Raw genomic sequence first — 15,812 nt, 5'->3', positions numbered from 1 at the left:
TTATCTATTGTTCTCTCGAAATAAATTGTAAACTGATGGAACATGCGTTTTTTGGTGACTCTGGTTTTGTTCTGTTTTTATGTAGGCCCTCAGTCATATTAGGAGTAACCAACCCTTTTTTTGCAAAAACACTCCAGCACTGGCCACACATTATTCGAATAGGAGACCTTAAACCTGCAGGTAAAGTTCTTGGTGTTCTTGTTTTAGTGTGTAATGTGGATAAGCACGTTTATTTCTTCCTGTTGGTTTTCATTGCTTGGTTACTTTTTTGTTATGTTGATGGCAGACTTCTTTGAGGCAACTGGAATAAAAACCTTTGAAGGAGAGCATGATTTCCAGTTAAAATATACAGGTTCTTAAATGTATAACCCATCATGTCCTCCTACCAAAAATGCACCTGCAGTGTTATATGAATTAATTATAACAAAATGAAACCTCAAAAATTTGAGCTATATATATATATATAAATATAAGCCCAATTAAACAAGATTTTTCCAACACTGCTTGAATAAAACCTTAAAGTTCAAGTTACTCAGTTTAACACAAAATTCTCAACTAGGAGTTGAAAACAAGAATTATACATTATTGTGGTACTGATACTGATTAAAGAAGTGGCCACAGGTTGTGCTTTCATTGAAAAAAAAAGACATGTAGTACCTTTCCGTGGGCTTCACTTGTAGCTCAGTCAGTAAAGAATCTGCCTGAAATGCAGGAGACCAGGATTTGATTCTTGGGTCAGGAAGATCCCCTGGTGAAGGAAATGGCAACCCACTCCAGTGTTCTTGCCTGGAGAATCCCATGGACAAAGGAGCCTGGCAGGCTACAGTCCATGGGGTAGCAAGAGTTGGACACGACTTAGTGACTAAACCACCACCACCTTTCCATGGTACCTTTCCAGTCGTGTTTAATGAATGTTTATTAAATGAGTAAATAAATTCTAACCATTGGCAATTTTGTTAACCTAAATGACAGTTTAGTGGTACCTCCGACATTTTCTTACTGGACATTCTTGAATTTTCTATGCAAATAGTTAAGATGTGAGCTATCCAAAATGTTCTTTTAATGATTTTATGATATGTTACTTATAAAGACTTTTCTTTTGGTATTCATGGGTATTCTATTTAATACATTATTTATTTAGATTATTTTATAAAATATCCTTCCTGGAATATAAATAAATCTGATAGACATATTAGAGTCAGGAAATAACATTTTAAATCCTGTTATTTACAAATATTAGACTCAATCTTAGACTGAAATCCTTAGAAGCCTTAAGAAATAGGGGAAAGGGCAAAGGACTTTACCTTGACAGTCAGATCTGTGTGACCTTAGGCAGAACAGCCCTTTAAGCCTTGGATTCTTTGTCTGCTGGGAGAATTAAACACAGTTCTTGACTCATGGCACTCTGGAAATGTCAATGTCATGATCCTGTGACTTCTGTCTGATAATTCAGAGCACAGCAGTGACCAGAGTCTTATCTATAAGAAGACATGGAAAGTTGTTTTTATCATAATTTAATCTTGATATTTACTTTCTTAATTTAGTCCTATTAATATAGACCATTTGATTAATTGTAACACAGTAGATACTGTTTATTGTCCTTTTTCAGTGAGAAAAGGCTATCTGTTGGGGACATAAGTATTATTATTAGAAGCTTTTGCAAAGATCATTGGTAAAGTGGCATGAACTGATAAGCCTGCTTAACTTTTTAAGAAAATGCCAAACTGTTTTCCGTGGTGGCCCATCATTTTACAGTCTTAACCAACAGTGTGTGAGGGTTCCTGTCTCTTCATGTCACATCCCTGCCAACATTTGATATTATCTCTTCCTTTTTTTTTTTTCTAGTGGGTTTGAAATGCTGGCTTTAATTTGCTTTTTCCTAGTGACTACTAATGTTGAGTATCTTTCCATCTACTTATTAGTCATCTGTGTATCTTATTTGTGAAATGTTGATTTAAATCTTTTGTCCATTTTAAAATTAGGTTCTTTGTCTTCTTTAGTTGTAAAAGGTCTTGTATGTATTTTAGACACAGGTTTTTCTCAGATACATGATTTGCAGATGATTTCTCACAGTATTTGACTTCTTATTTTGTTTTCTCAGTGATGTCTTTGGAAGTGCAAAAGTACTTGATTTTGATGAAGTCTAGTTTATCAATTTTCTTTATTTCTTTTATGAATTGATCTTTGATGTTTATCTAAGAACTTGTGCCTAGCCTAAAGTCACAAAGATTTTCTTCTATGTTTTCTTATAAAAATGTTATTGTGTTAACGCTTATATTTAGGAACCACTCCAAGTTAATTTTTGTGTATGATGTGGGGTTCAGGGTATAACATCATCTTTTTTTTGCACATTGATATCAAGTTGTCTTATCATCATTTGTCGAAAACACTGTTCTTTATCCATTGAATTGCACTGATACCTTATTTTGAAAATTGGCCATAAACATAAGGTTTATTTCTGGGCTCTTGTTTCTGTTTCATTGATCTTATTTTTATACCAGTACGTTTTGATTACTGTAATTTTATAGTAAGTTTTGACATCAGGAGATACAAATCTTCCACCCTTACTATTCTTTCTCAAAATAGTTTTGTCTCTTTTGGGTCTATTTTGGCTATTTGCATTTCCATATACATTTTAGGATAACCTTGTCAATTTCTACCCACTGGGCAGAAAACAAAAAAGGTAACTGGAATTTTGATAGGAATATATTTGGTTACACAGGGAATATGTAATCAACTTGGGGGAGACGTGCCATCTTAAAGATACTGAGTCTTTCAGTCCAGGAACTTAGAATTAGAATGTCTCTCTGTTGTTTAGATATTCTCTTAATTTTTCTCAGCAACATTTTGTAGTTTTCAGTATACAGGTGTAATTATGATGTTAGGTGTAGGTTTTTCATAGATGTCCTTCATCAAGTTGAGGAAGTGCCTTTCTGTTCCTACTCTGTTGAGAATGAGTATAGTGAATTGGTGTTAAATGTTAAATACTTTTTCTGTATCTGTGGAGATCATCATGTGGTTTTTATCCTTTATAATAAAATATATTGAATTAAGTGATTTTTTAAATGTGAAACTAACCTTACATTCCTTAAATAAATCCCATTTGGTATATAGTCCTTTATTATTATTATTAGTGATACAAAGAAAAGTAAATACATTTTCCTGCTCTGTGGGTTGTCTTTTCACTCTCTTGATAGTATCCTTTGATGCACAAAACCTTTTAAACTGTGACGAAGTCCAACTTCTCAATATTTTCCTTCGTTGTCTTTGGTTTTGATATCACATTCATGAAAATCCATTTATCTGTTAATTTATGAGTATTGGGTATATTTCTTGGGATATTTTTCCTTTCTGCCCATTGATCTTGAGACCAAGACCACTGCAAATTTCTCCACAAGTTATAAAGCTTAACAGGTCTGCTTGGAATCCTGACTTTGAAAATTCAAGACTGTCTAAGTGGATCAGTAAAACTGCAGAAAAAGTATGTTCTGTCCAATTAGCTGGGAAGACATAGCGAAACTGACATTTTGCTCTCCTGAGCCCAGAAGCTGGTAACTTTATCAGAAATATGTATATATATGCGTGTGTGTGTGTGTGTGTATAGTTTTAATCCTGCAGAAGAATCATTCCTCCTGTTATAAAGGGATTACTCCTTATGGATTGTACCTAGTTTTAATTCACCCAAATCCTATTAAATGAAGAAACATAATGCTAGGATAATGGTACTTAACAAGTATTCCTCAAAGAGAAAGTAATTCTACTACTGAATATTGGATCAAATTATAAACTGAATTTCTAACTAGAAATTGGGTTTGATGATTTCATGAAAGGTAAAACATTTAACCTAAATGGAGAAGATCCTTAGGCACATGTGCAGAGGTGCAGTACATTATTAACAATGTTAAACCCCTCTTTTATGTGCTTGTACATAACAGACATTGAATAAGTATTTTTTAACTAAAATAAACATCTATAATTGTAAGACTGTAGTTCACTTTCTGGCATTCTTGTTTTATTTTCCAGACGTATTTGACAAATATCATTTACCCTTTTTTGGCAATAGTCAATGTGTGTTTACGACTGGTTTTCTCTATGTCTGCTATGTACTACAGTGTAAGGATTATGGGGCCTCGGGTTAGAGTTCAGTGTACATCTTGCATCAGATCAAGTTCCTTGAATCAGAGGGGAATTGTGGCTAGTGAACATTGCTGCACAGGTGATATTCTTGTCTTTGCCCTTAAATACAAAAGCAACGCTGATATGGATTACTCTATATTTTCATTACTACCTAGAATTTACTGAATGTAAAGAATATGTAAAACCTACTGCTGAATTATCCTCCCTGATGTTTGGCTCCTTATGCGTGGGGAGTTTCAGGAAATGATATATAATAAATGGCATTAGTGGATACAAGAATTGCAAAGTCCTTTGTGATTTGGAGCAGAAGGAAACAAAGTAGGCACTTAAATATTTAGATTTACTCAAACTACATGATATTCTTTGGGTTCTTATAGTCAGAAGCAGATAAGTGACCGTTAGTTCTTTTTAGAATTAAATATGTATTATATATCTGCATCTTAACAGAAATCTGATAAAAAAGCTCCTGTGAACCCTGGAAAGCAAAACCACAAGATAGGATTCAAGATGAGAGACATTCTCGTAAGAATTAGTATATGGGAATATGTAGAATACGTTGATAAAGTAAAAACTGAGCTAAAAAATGAAAAGCATTCCAGAAATCTGAATGTTTCTGGACTCTTGTATTCTTTCTCAATCTGTCCCTGAAGTCTGTCTTTATCTCCTCCAGACAGCTTCAGTAGCTCACTTTCTTCTCTTTCCTTGCTGCACATATCTTCAGATTGTGTTTCTACCCGGGAGAAGTATTCAACAATGCACAGTTATCCTCTCTCTTTACTCTGTTCTATGTCATACTCCTTTGTGCATTCCCTGGTCAGTAATCCAGAGTCGAGTCCACCTGTGGCTCCGAATTGTGGTTGTGCCTTCCACTGTCACCACCTGGTGGCAGTGTTCTACACTGCAAAAGCAGAATTTGGGGCCGTACCAGGAAAAAAACCAAACAGTACTACAACTGCATATTAATTTAGGAGTTGCTTTAAATTCTGTTTACTCTTTAATGGTATTATATTTGACATCATATTCAAAATGCTATTTTAGTTATGTTTCATATACTTAGCACAAAAGATTTTAAAGCTTGAGTGATGAAATTTTAAAGTAATGATCAGTATTGAATTTACAGATTGTTTCTGTAATGCTTTTATAATCCAGTGTTCCTTTTATCCAGTTTTAAAGTACTAGGAATAAACTCTTAAATCAATCGATGTTAACAAGAATGCCTTAGCTACAACATCCCTGACTAATAAGTATTAAATAACAGCCAGTAGATTATCGGTCTTAGAACATTCCAGTTTTGTGATATGTGAAATTCAAATAACTACAAGAATCTTTATGATGTTTCCTTCAGGTGAAATACCTAAGCAGGTTAAAGTGAAAAAACTGAAGAACCTAAAGACTCTGGATTCTAAACCTGGTATTGACTTTTACTAATTTTTAAATATATATTATTATGGGTAAATGGGTCCTACTGCTTACCTTCTTTTCTTTTCTTTACTTCTTAGGAGTTTATACTTCTTATAAGCCATATCTAAATAGAGACGAAGATATCATAAAACAATTACAGAAGGTGATTACTTGCTTATGTATTAATTTAAATATTCTTACTCAGGTATGCAATATCCAGTAAGGCAATACGTGCTTTATGTGCAATCACGTGAAAAGAGGTCTCTCTTCTGAATGAATGCCTCATAAAAATCAGGAGACTAATGTAGCAGCAATTATGAGCTAGAAATATGGGGGCTTCAGCTACCAACTAGTGCCAGTCTTCCTGAAAACTTAGGAATTATAGTGAAAAAGTTATGCACTATACTATGAGGTAGCTTAGTACCTGACAGTTGGGGTGGTTAGCATATTTTTTGGAAAATACATAGTATTAATATAGCAAGTATGAAACAAAGATAGTCATTGTGAGCTAATATTTTAAAGGATGGGATGAATATCTTATATTTTGTTCTAAGGATTTTTTAATAGGATATTTTATAGTGAATTTCACATTAAATTACTTCAAGATGAAGTTCTAGGTTTTTTTCATATCAAAAAAAATCCATAAATTTATATATCAGCTGAGCGTCTGTAATCCTTCATTATTTTCTGTTCTCTGACACTAGAGTCTAGGTTCTCATTTTTCCCTCTTTTAGGGTGTACAGCAGAAACGTCCTTCTGAAGCTCAAAGTGTTATCCTCCGGCGCTATTTTTTGGAACTGACACAAAGCTTCATCATTCCGTTAGTAAGTTAGCATGTGTATCTGCTTAATTTAATGATTTGTTGAAGAGCACATGATGTTTTTTCCATCTACCAAAACCTTATCTTAAATTGTTTTGGTTGCTTATGTGTGTAGTGGTTGAGATAGAGCTCTTTGCAAGACACCCAGATTCTTGGTTCTGGTAATTAATTGTGTCATTTTGGTAAGTCGCTTCCTCTCCTTGACTCTCAATTTCTTTTGTGTAAAATGTGGCTAATTACACTTTTGTTAAATACTTTTCAGGGTTGTGAATCTTAAAAGATAATTGTTATGAAATGTTGTATAATTATTGCATTTTGCACCTTAAAATGTTCTACTGGAACTTCTTTCTCTGATGTTATTTTCTTGAGCATAATTTGATATATCTGTTAGCCTGTGGTTCTGTGATGTAGTTCCTTATGTGTCCTGATCATTGTCTTTTCCTCAGTCTGTCATATAGTAGCACTCACTCATAAATATTTATGAAATAAATGACTAGGTGATATGGTTATTCAGTGAAATTCAGTGGAGCATCATGTTAAATTACTAAAAGATGCCTCACTGTATAAAGTAATAACATGATGTGATCCTGGTCCAGAGACTGCATCAGAGAGAGACTCATATAGTTGCTAATGTAATCTATCTAAGAATATTGTAGGAGGGCAACCTGGAAATCTTTGCTATTATACTTTTGAAAGAAATGTTCTCTCTCGGTCTACAGATGTCAGGTTATATTGTTCTATTTCAATCTGCTTACTTAGGCAAGTAAACTTGACTGTAATGCTTAAATAAGAGCATGGGCTAAAATTAAGTAGACCTGAATTCAAGTTCAAGTTGTATGAACTTGGGCAGGTTTTTTAGCCTTTCATTGCCTCAGTTTCCAAGTAATACCTACCACAAGGGATGGTTGCAAAAATTAAAAGAGATCATGCATGTAAAATGCTGAGTGAACTTTCTGGCACACAGTTACTTGATAAGGTTAATTATTATAATTAAAAATAGATATCTCTGGGACTTCCCTGGGGGTCCACTGTAGTATAAGACTTCACCTTCCAGTGCAGGGAGTACAGGTTCAATCCCTGATCAGGTAACTAATATCCCACATGCCTCTTGGCCAAAAAGGTTAAACATAAAATAGAAGCAATATTGTAACAAATTCAATTAAGACTTAAAAAATAAAAATGTGATAATAAGTAGTTCCTTGGATTATCTTAGATTTAGTTAAATTTTTATTAAAAGTCTGACTTCTCAATTGAGTCTAAAGTTAGTGTATCTATTGAGAGGAGTGATGGTGTTGTTGGTCTCCATTGAAAGAGCATATGATAAAAAACTAGGAAGCATCCACTTTTTTTTTTTAATATTTATTCTTGGGTCTTCCCTGGTGGTCCAGTGGTTAAAAATCCACCTTGCAATGCCGAAGACATTGGTTCGATTTCTGGTCTGGAAAGATCCTACATGCCGCAGGGCTGCTAAGCCCATGATCTGGAGCCTGAGAATCTGAAGCCCATGCTCTCTAGAGCTTGTGCTCTGCAACAAGAGAAACCACCACAATGAAAAGCCTGTGCATCGCAGCTGGAGAAAGTCCATACACAGCAGCAAAGCCAAAATTAAATAAAATGTTAAAAATATTTGTTTATTTGGCAGGGTCTTAGCTGCATTTAGGATCTTTAGTTGCATCATGTGGGATCTAGTTCCCTGATTAGGGATTGAACCTGGGTCCCCTGCATTGTGAGTGCAGAGTCTTAGCCACTGAACCACCATGGAAGTCCCATGCCCAATTTTTTTAAGTAGGTCAGTTTAAACATTTTTGAAGACATTTCTGGGCAAGAACAGCTAATTTTGACTAACTTTTTTGTCTTGGACTTAGGAAAGATATGTGGCAAGCTTGATGCCTTTGCAGAAAAGCATTTCTCCGTGGAAGGTATAACTATATTCCATTAAATTCCTATATCAGCTCTCTAACTACAATTAACTTCTGTGACTATATCCATTTTTAATTTTTAAATTCAGTATGTCCTGTTTTCTAGAGTCCACCCCAATTAAGACAGTTTCTTCCAGAAGAATTTATGAAAACACTTGAGAAAACAGGACCTCAGCTGACCTCTAGAATAAAAGGTGACTGGATTGGACTTTACCGGTTAGTCCTTTTTTTTCTTTTCTTTTCTATTTCATCCATCTATAGAGCTTTATTTAAAAATGAAACAAAAAACGGACTTAAATATATTCTTTAAAAAAATTCATTGTTTCATATGATTTTCCTAGCTATCAGTAGAAAAGGTATTGAGGAGAGGAAGTTAAGTCATATCAAACTTTGTTTTTTTTAAATTTATTTTTATAGGCATTTTCTAAAATCTCCAAATTTTGATGGTTGGTTCAAGACCCGGAGGAAGGAAATGACCCAGAAACTGGAGGCACTCCATCTAGAAGCACTTTGTGAAGAGGTTAGAAAGCAGCATGTTTGTGTGTTGATTAACAGCTATTGAAGATGACTCGATAGGGACTGGAACGTTCTATCTATATCCACTACTTTATAAATAGTAATAGCTAACTGTTTTAGATCATGTGTGATGTGCCAGGGACTGTGCAGATACTCTAAGTAGATAAAGTCTTTTACTCTTCACAGTTCACTGAAGTTGGTATGTTATGATCTGCATTATGGTACATTTGAGGATTACAGATTAAGTGATTTGCTTCAGATCACATCACTGCTTAGTAGTGAAACCAGCAGTGTGCTCGAGCCCACTTGCACTGGCTCACAAGAGCTACTTGTGTGCATCTCTTCCTAGTTCTGTATTCAGGGATCTCAGAATGGTAGCTTGAAATCAGCTACAGAGGAATACTTACACCACAGAAAATGGCAAAGCTACAACCTAAGAGGCTTTTCCTAGAGAACTGGCTGTTAAATAGCATACCACTGGATGAAGTTAGGATTCAAATCCAAGCAGTCTAACTTGATATCTTTTCCACGGTGCCTTATTCACCTTTCCCAGTTATTAATACATTTTTCCTGTATTTGGACTTTTCCACATTCTATAAATTGTCAGCAGACTATTTTAAGTTAAGCTCCTTTTAAAAATATAAAGGATAGAGACTTCCCAGATGGTTGAGTAGTTAAAAATTTGCCTTGAAGTGCAGGGGATGTGGGTTTGATTGCTGGTCATGGAACTAAGATCCCACATACTGCGGAGCAACTGAGCCTGTGCTCCACAAGTGCCCTGCAATGAAAGATCCTACAAACAAGTAAAATAAATTTTTGTTAAATATACAAAGGATAGTCTCAAAGTGTGTTTAGCTTGAGGTGGGTTAGCCTCAGTTTTAACTTTCTAATTATAAACTCCCAGTGGCTTTCAGAAAAAGAATACCATGAAGATAACCACAGATAAGCCCAGGAAGAGATTATTTGAAGATACAAAGTTTATATCCAGAAATATATTCATATTCACAATTATCTTGATGTTAGTTGTTGTTCCTTATGAATTACTCACTACTTACCAGTGGGGGTTAGTATTGTATCTCAAGTTCCAAGTTTGTTTTTCTTGATTGATCTAAAAGGAGCACTTCAGAAAGGAATTTCTTACATAATATTTTACTTCCAAATATTAGACAGTCATTCTGGCTAACATCAAAAGTATCTGATTCTCACTGTCTCATGTTCAGAATTATTCTTAAACTGTAACACTGTGTCTGGGTTAAAACCGTGTTCCTGTCCTTCCTTCCCAATAGCTTTGCCTATTAAAAGAGCATGATTTCAATATTATTTTGAGTATTTATTCATTTGGGATTTGTTTATTCTTCTAGGACTTACTTCTCTGGACCCAGAAACACACAGAAGTAGAAACAGTGGACCTTGTATTGAAGCTAAAAAATAAGCTGGTATGTAGCCAAAATGGCCAAAGATCTGTGAGGTTATTTTGTTCTCATTTGAGGTGGTAGTCTGTGATGTATCACAGAAGTAAATTTTTAAATGAGAGGACCTATGATTGGTCGGTTGATGGTCACTGGACTGAAAATACTTGTCACTCAAGCAGATCATAATGAAGCCATATATATATATAATTTTAGTTATTTACATGGAGTCTAATGAGCTTTACAGAAAACATTCTGATGTATATTTAATACCACATGGTCTGTGCTGGTATTATCTATGTTAGTATTACATAAAAGTTTTTTTTTTTAACTCAACAATTGTACTGTTAAAGTGTCATGTTCTTTGCTTTTTTAAAAAATAGATTCTGTTAATTCTGGTCTCAGTCTGAAGTTTTCAAATCTTTGGCCATTAGAACTGTTTATTTAGAGAATATACTGTGTTAATCCAGACACAAAAGATAACTTAAATGCTTCCCAAATGTTCCTTATATAGTTACAGGCTGATCGAGAGCATTTACCTGTGAAACCTGACACTATGGAAAAGTTACGGACACACATAGATGCAATTATCTTAGCATTGCCAGAGGACCTGCAAGGCATATTGCTCAAAACAAGCATGACATGATATTTGCCAAGATTTTCCAGCCAAAAGGATTGTACACCATGAAGCATACTGACATTTCAACCAGATGCACAAGCTCTCTCGGAGTGGAAAATAGCGGTGAATGCTTGCTACAGGGTTGAAAGACTGTACTGTATAAACAGACATTTTTAGTGCATTATTTTTAAAAACAGATATCTGTGGTCATTCCACTTTAATACTGAAACACCGAAAGGCATTTCTATATTTTTAATCATGTTCTAAAGTGCTCTTATGAGAGACCTGTGGGGCCATCAGTTTAAGTGATTCCAAACTGCAGTGCTGGCATTGCAGGTATTTTTTTAAATTGGTGCTTCTTTGCCCAATCATGTTAAAACTCAGGGGGATATAAAAATAACATTCACACTGGCTGTCTTCTTAAGAAGAAGGAAAAGACTGAACTGTCAGACTATAGTTAGAAGTGATTAATGCTTTTGTAGTGCCTTCCGTGGTCCTACATGTTTCACAGAAGCCCAGCTGCTAGTCTTGAAGCTTTTTCTTAACTTTATTATAATATGTAGTTTTTTAAAAGGCATATTTTGAGTAATCATTGCTTAAAAATATATTTTTTGCCTCCTATTGTGTTTATTATTAGTGGCATTGGTGTTTTTTTAAACTGTCATGTAGGTTTCATTATTTTCTATACCATTTTCAAATTTAATCTTAGTTTCACTGAAGGGAAGAAGGCATCTAGTATTAATTATGGAAGAGTTTATTTCCTCTTACCCTTTACTAATTGAGCCTGAGTTAATTGGCTTGGATGTCTTTCAAAGACATTCTAATTATAAACCTCATAATCAGCTATTTTTATAAACTGAACTGTTCCTTTTTTAAAGGCATTTTTATACCTTTTGTGTAATAGTCATTTGAGATTCTAAGATTGACTTTTAGCATTGCTTGTTTGGTAGGGTTTCCCTGCTCCCCCAAATTAGTATTTCTCAGATTACTTTCCCTGCTGTTGACATGGGAACTTTTGCCTGAATCACTGTTGTATCTAAGCTAGTTTTGTTGTTGTTTTTGTTTGCTTCTGTTTTGTTTACAGTATACTACCTTGCCAAAAATAGAAGATTGTGGTTTGGTAGAATAAGGTTCTTTCCATTGGTGTTTGAATAGGAGTGTTCTGAAGAAGCCACTATTTAAAATAGACATCCATGACATAGCACATATGTGAATTACCCTTTACATATCCATATTTGGTTGTAGGTTGTAGAAGAAATGGCTTCAGGAGCTATCTCTTAGTCTCTATTAATATAACTCTTAAGGGCACTCCCACCCTAAGAATGGGTCCTTGGTGTATGTAACTGTGGTCTTCTATCCAAATGTGCTCTTTTCTCATGGATGTAAGTCTGTCGAAGCATACCTCAAAGTCATGGAAAGAATACTGCATTTGAAAGAAGTCATTTGCCTTGAATCACATGAGTTATTTTGTGAAGCAACAATTGTCCTCATGGAAAAGGGGCAGCGACTTTTATATGCTAAAGTATTTAATATCTTCCTGGGAAACCTTATTTAGGTATAAATGGTCATCTTATTATTTTTCAAAAAGGCGTATTTTAATAATCTTACAATTTATATGCAGTTTGTGACCAGAGTTTGAAAGTTGTTACTGTCATATCAAGGATCTTTTAAATTATACCACTACAGGATATATCATTTCAAGTTCATTTTGCACAGCTAAAGAGTAGCAAAAGATGCCAGTTAGCATAATAATTGTATCTACATATTTACTATACTTAACAGAAAACCTGACACATATTGAAAACCGTATCTTACTTACTTGGTTTATCTATTAATTTCAAATTATGTACTTGTAAAAATAACTTAAAACTGCATTGGGAACCTGACAAAGACTGAGTGGTAACTTAATTTTTTGTGTGATTTTTAAAGTTGTCTTGTTTTTTTTTTTTTTCTGAGGAGACCTTGTTAAGATCTGAAACCTGCCATTTAATGTTTATCTTCACCTCACCAGCATCAGAAGGAATCACTGCTTTTAGGGTGTTGTGTAATGCCTAGTGCCTTCTGCTTTCAGTGAAAGGGATTTTGAGAAGGCATTTATGGTCATTACTGAAAACCTAATTAAAGGCCTTGGATTTTAAAGCCATTGGATATTTTGTATTATTTCTGAGTAAGATTGGAGTGCTTGAAAAAATGCAGGGTAAATGGAACTTTTGCATTACGGGATTCCTTTTAGTTTCTAACTTATTTTTATGAATTCAAATGAAAACCTTTTTCGCTTACTTTATTATGAACAGGTGAATGCTCCATTTTATTAACAGATCACAGAATTAAGTGATTTCATATTTTTCCACTAGTGTATTGATTTTTGTGAAGTGTTCTGATGAAAAAAATTTTAGCTTAATAATCTAGGTATTGTTAGATTCTCCATTTGCTACCTTTTCTTTTTTAACCTTAAATCTCAAATTTCATTTCTTCCTCTTTTTTGCAAGTAGCTAGTATATAATACTATTCTTTGGATTTTATTTTTTGATAAAGTATATTAGATGTTTCTCCTTCTTGAAGTTACTAGGCAACATCCTTCAAAGTAGACTATAGAATATGTTGGTACATTTAAAAGAAATGCCCATTAAAATGTGTCCTTTTCCCTCATTTGCTCATAACTTAACTCACTTGTTTTTATACACCTGAATTTTACTTTTTACAAGCATAACTTTAGGGGAAAAAATTTAACTAACTTTCTAATATTTGTCATTTAAAAACAGATAGTTGAAGAAGAAAAAAACATGTTAACTCATAGTAATGACTAAATTATCACAAATAATTTTATCTCTTCACATATTAAACATATAGTACTTATATGCCACCTACAACTTGGTTGAATTATGGTATTTATTATAATATCAATAGATAGAAATTAGCATTTGTTAATAGAGCTCCAAAAATTTTTTTTCTAATTTTTTTGTTTGTTTGAAATAGATAAAGAGTTTGACAAAAGATACAGAATCATGATTCCTAAAATTTATCCTGCATCTAATTAGTTTTTAGTAAGATGAGCTTAAGGTTGATGATCAATTAAATGAAATAAGTTTATGACTTATTTTGCAGTTATAATACTGCCTATCTCATGAGGCACAGATGTTGAGGAAAAAAAAAAAGACGGCAGTAGAATTTTGCTATATCGTAGTTTTTAGTGTTATTTCTGGACTTTTGAACACCAGCCTTTCTCTTACCCATTAGCTGAATACCATGCTATGCCTTTCTTCAAATTAAGATTAATGTTGTCTAATTATTTTAGGTCTCATTCCGTTTTGCTAGTGTCATCACTAGACTTGGGTTCTTTTGTTTATTTTTTTAAATTAATTTTTATTGGAGTGTAGTTGATTTACAGTGTTGTGTTAGTTTCTGCTGTACAGCAAAGTATATTAGTTATACATATATACATATCCACTCGTTTATAGGTTGCTTTCCTATGTAGGGCATTACAGAATATTGAGTAGCGTTCCCTGTGCTATATAGTAGGCTCTTACTGGTTATCTGTTTTATATATAGTATTGTGTATATGTCAGTCCCAGTCTTCCAATTCATTCCTCCCCTCCCCTTTCTCCTTTAGTAACCACAAGTTTGTTTCTTTTATCTATGACTATTTCTGTTTTGTAAATAAGTTCATTTGTACCATTTTTTTTTAGATTCCACATGTAAGTGATAGCATATGATTTTTGTCTTTCTCTGTCTAACTTCACTCAGTATGACAATTTCTAGGTCCATCCATGTTGCTGCAAATGGCATTATATCATTTGTTTTTATGGCTGAGTGATAGTCCGGTAATCTTTCAAAGAAGGTATGTACCACATCTTCTTTATGCACTCATCCGTCAGTGGACATTGAGGTTGCTTCCACATCCCGGCTATTTTAAACAGTGCTGTGATGACTCCTGGGGTCCGTGCATCTTTCAGAATTATGGTTCTCTCTGGGTGTATGCCCAGGCGCTGTGTTGCAGGGTCATACGGTAGCTGTGTTTCTAGTGTAAGAAGGCGCCATACTGTTCTCCATAGTGGTTGTGCCAATTTACATTTTACCAACCATGTCGGAGGGTTCCCTTTTCTCCACACCCTCTTCAGAATTTATTGTTTGTAGGCTTTTTGATGATGGCCATTCTGACCATTGTGAAGTGATAGCTTACTGTAATTTTGATTTGCATTTCTCTAATAATTAGTGATGTTGAACATCTTTTCATGTGCTTTTTGGGCCATCTATATGTCTTTGGACAAATGCCTACTTATGTCGTCTACCGATTTTTTGATTCGGTTGTTTGCTTTTTTGATAGTGAGCTGCGTGAGCTGTTTGTGTATTTTGGAGATTAATCCCTTGTCAGTTGCTTCTTTGCAAATATTTTTTCCCATTCTGTGGGTCGTCTTTTCATTTTGTTTATGATTTCCTTTGCTGTACAAAAGCTTTTAAATTTAATTAAGTCTCATTTATTTTTTAAATCTTCATTACTCTAGGAGGTGGATTAAAAAAAAATCTTTCTATGATTTAGGTCAGATATTTTCCTCTAAGAGTTTAAAGTATCTGGTCTTACATTTAGCTCTTTAATCCATTATGAGTTTATTTTTGGGTATGGTGTTAGAGAATGTTCTAATTCCCAGCACCGCTTACTAAAGAAGACGGTCTCTTTTCCATTATATGTTCTTGTCTTTGTCATCATACCAGTTCTGCTTAGCCATTAGAAAGCTAAACTTCATGAGTCCCTTATCTTTTTTACTGTTTCTCATGTTTTTCCATATCCACCAGGGTGAATACTTTGTAGTATAAATTGCTTCTATACTGAGATGCTTTTGAAAAATAGTAACTTTATATTCTTGAGTTATCATACTTTCTATTAAGTGAGCGAAGGAAGCTATTGAAATGATTGATTTTTTTGGTATTAATTTTTATTGGAGTATAATTGCTTTACAATGTTGTGTTAGTTTCTACTGTACAGCATAGTGAAT

At 34.0% G+C, this 15,812-nt stretch overlaps 1 protein-coding gene across 1 annotated transcript in view; it reads left to right on the top strand.

Moving 5' to 3' along the window:
- Nucleotides 1–12,960, top strand: part of DENND6A (DENN domain containing 6A) — a 43,240-nt gene extending 30,280 nt beyond the window's left edge. The window contains exons 12-20 of the mRNA XM_055414133.2: nucleotides 86–180; nucleotides 5,483–5,548; nucleotides 5,637–5,701; nucleotides 6,273–6,362; nucleotides 8,224–8,277; nucleotides 8,384–8,493; nucleotides 8,695–8,797; nucleotides 10,155–10,229; nucleotides 10,717–12,960. Of these exons, the coding sequence (XP_055270108.1) occupies nucleotides 86–180; nucleotides 5,483–5,548; nucleotides 5,637–5,701; nucleotides 6,273–6,362; nucleotides 8,224–8,277; nucleotides 8,384–8,493; nucleotides 8,695–8,797; nucleotides 10,155–10,229; nucleotides 10,717–10,848 (790 nt within the window). The 3' untranslated portion in view covers nucleotides 10,849–12,960. The remainder of the gene's footprint in view (nucleotides 1–85; nucleotides 181–5,482; nucleotides 5,549–5,636; nucleotides 5,702–6,272; nucleotides 6,363–8,223; nucleotides 8,278–8,383; nucleotides 8,494–8,694; nucleotides 8,798–10,154; nucleotides 10,230–10,716) is intronic.
- The last annotated feature ends 2,852 nt before the right edge of the window (nucleotides 12,961–15,812 follow it).

Source organism: Moschus berezovskii, chromosome 24 (assembly GCF_049115385.1).
Source record: "Moschus berezovskii isolate FMDL1 chromosome 24, NW_MosBer_1.0, whole genome shotgun sequence".
NCBI lineage: Eukaryota > Metazoa > Chordata > Mammalia > Artiodactyla > Moschidae > Moschus > Moschus berezovskii.
The sequence above is the reverse complement of the archived record's forward strand: the minus strand, read 5'-3'. Positions and strand labels throughout refer to the sequence as shown.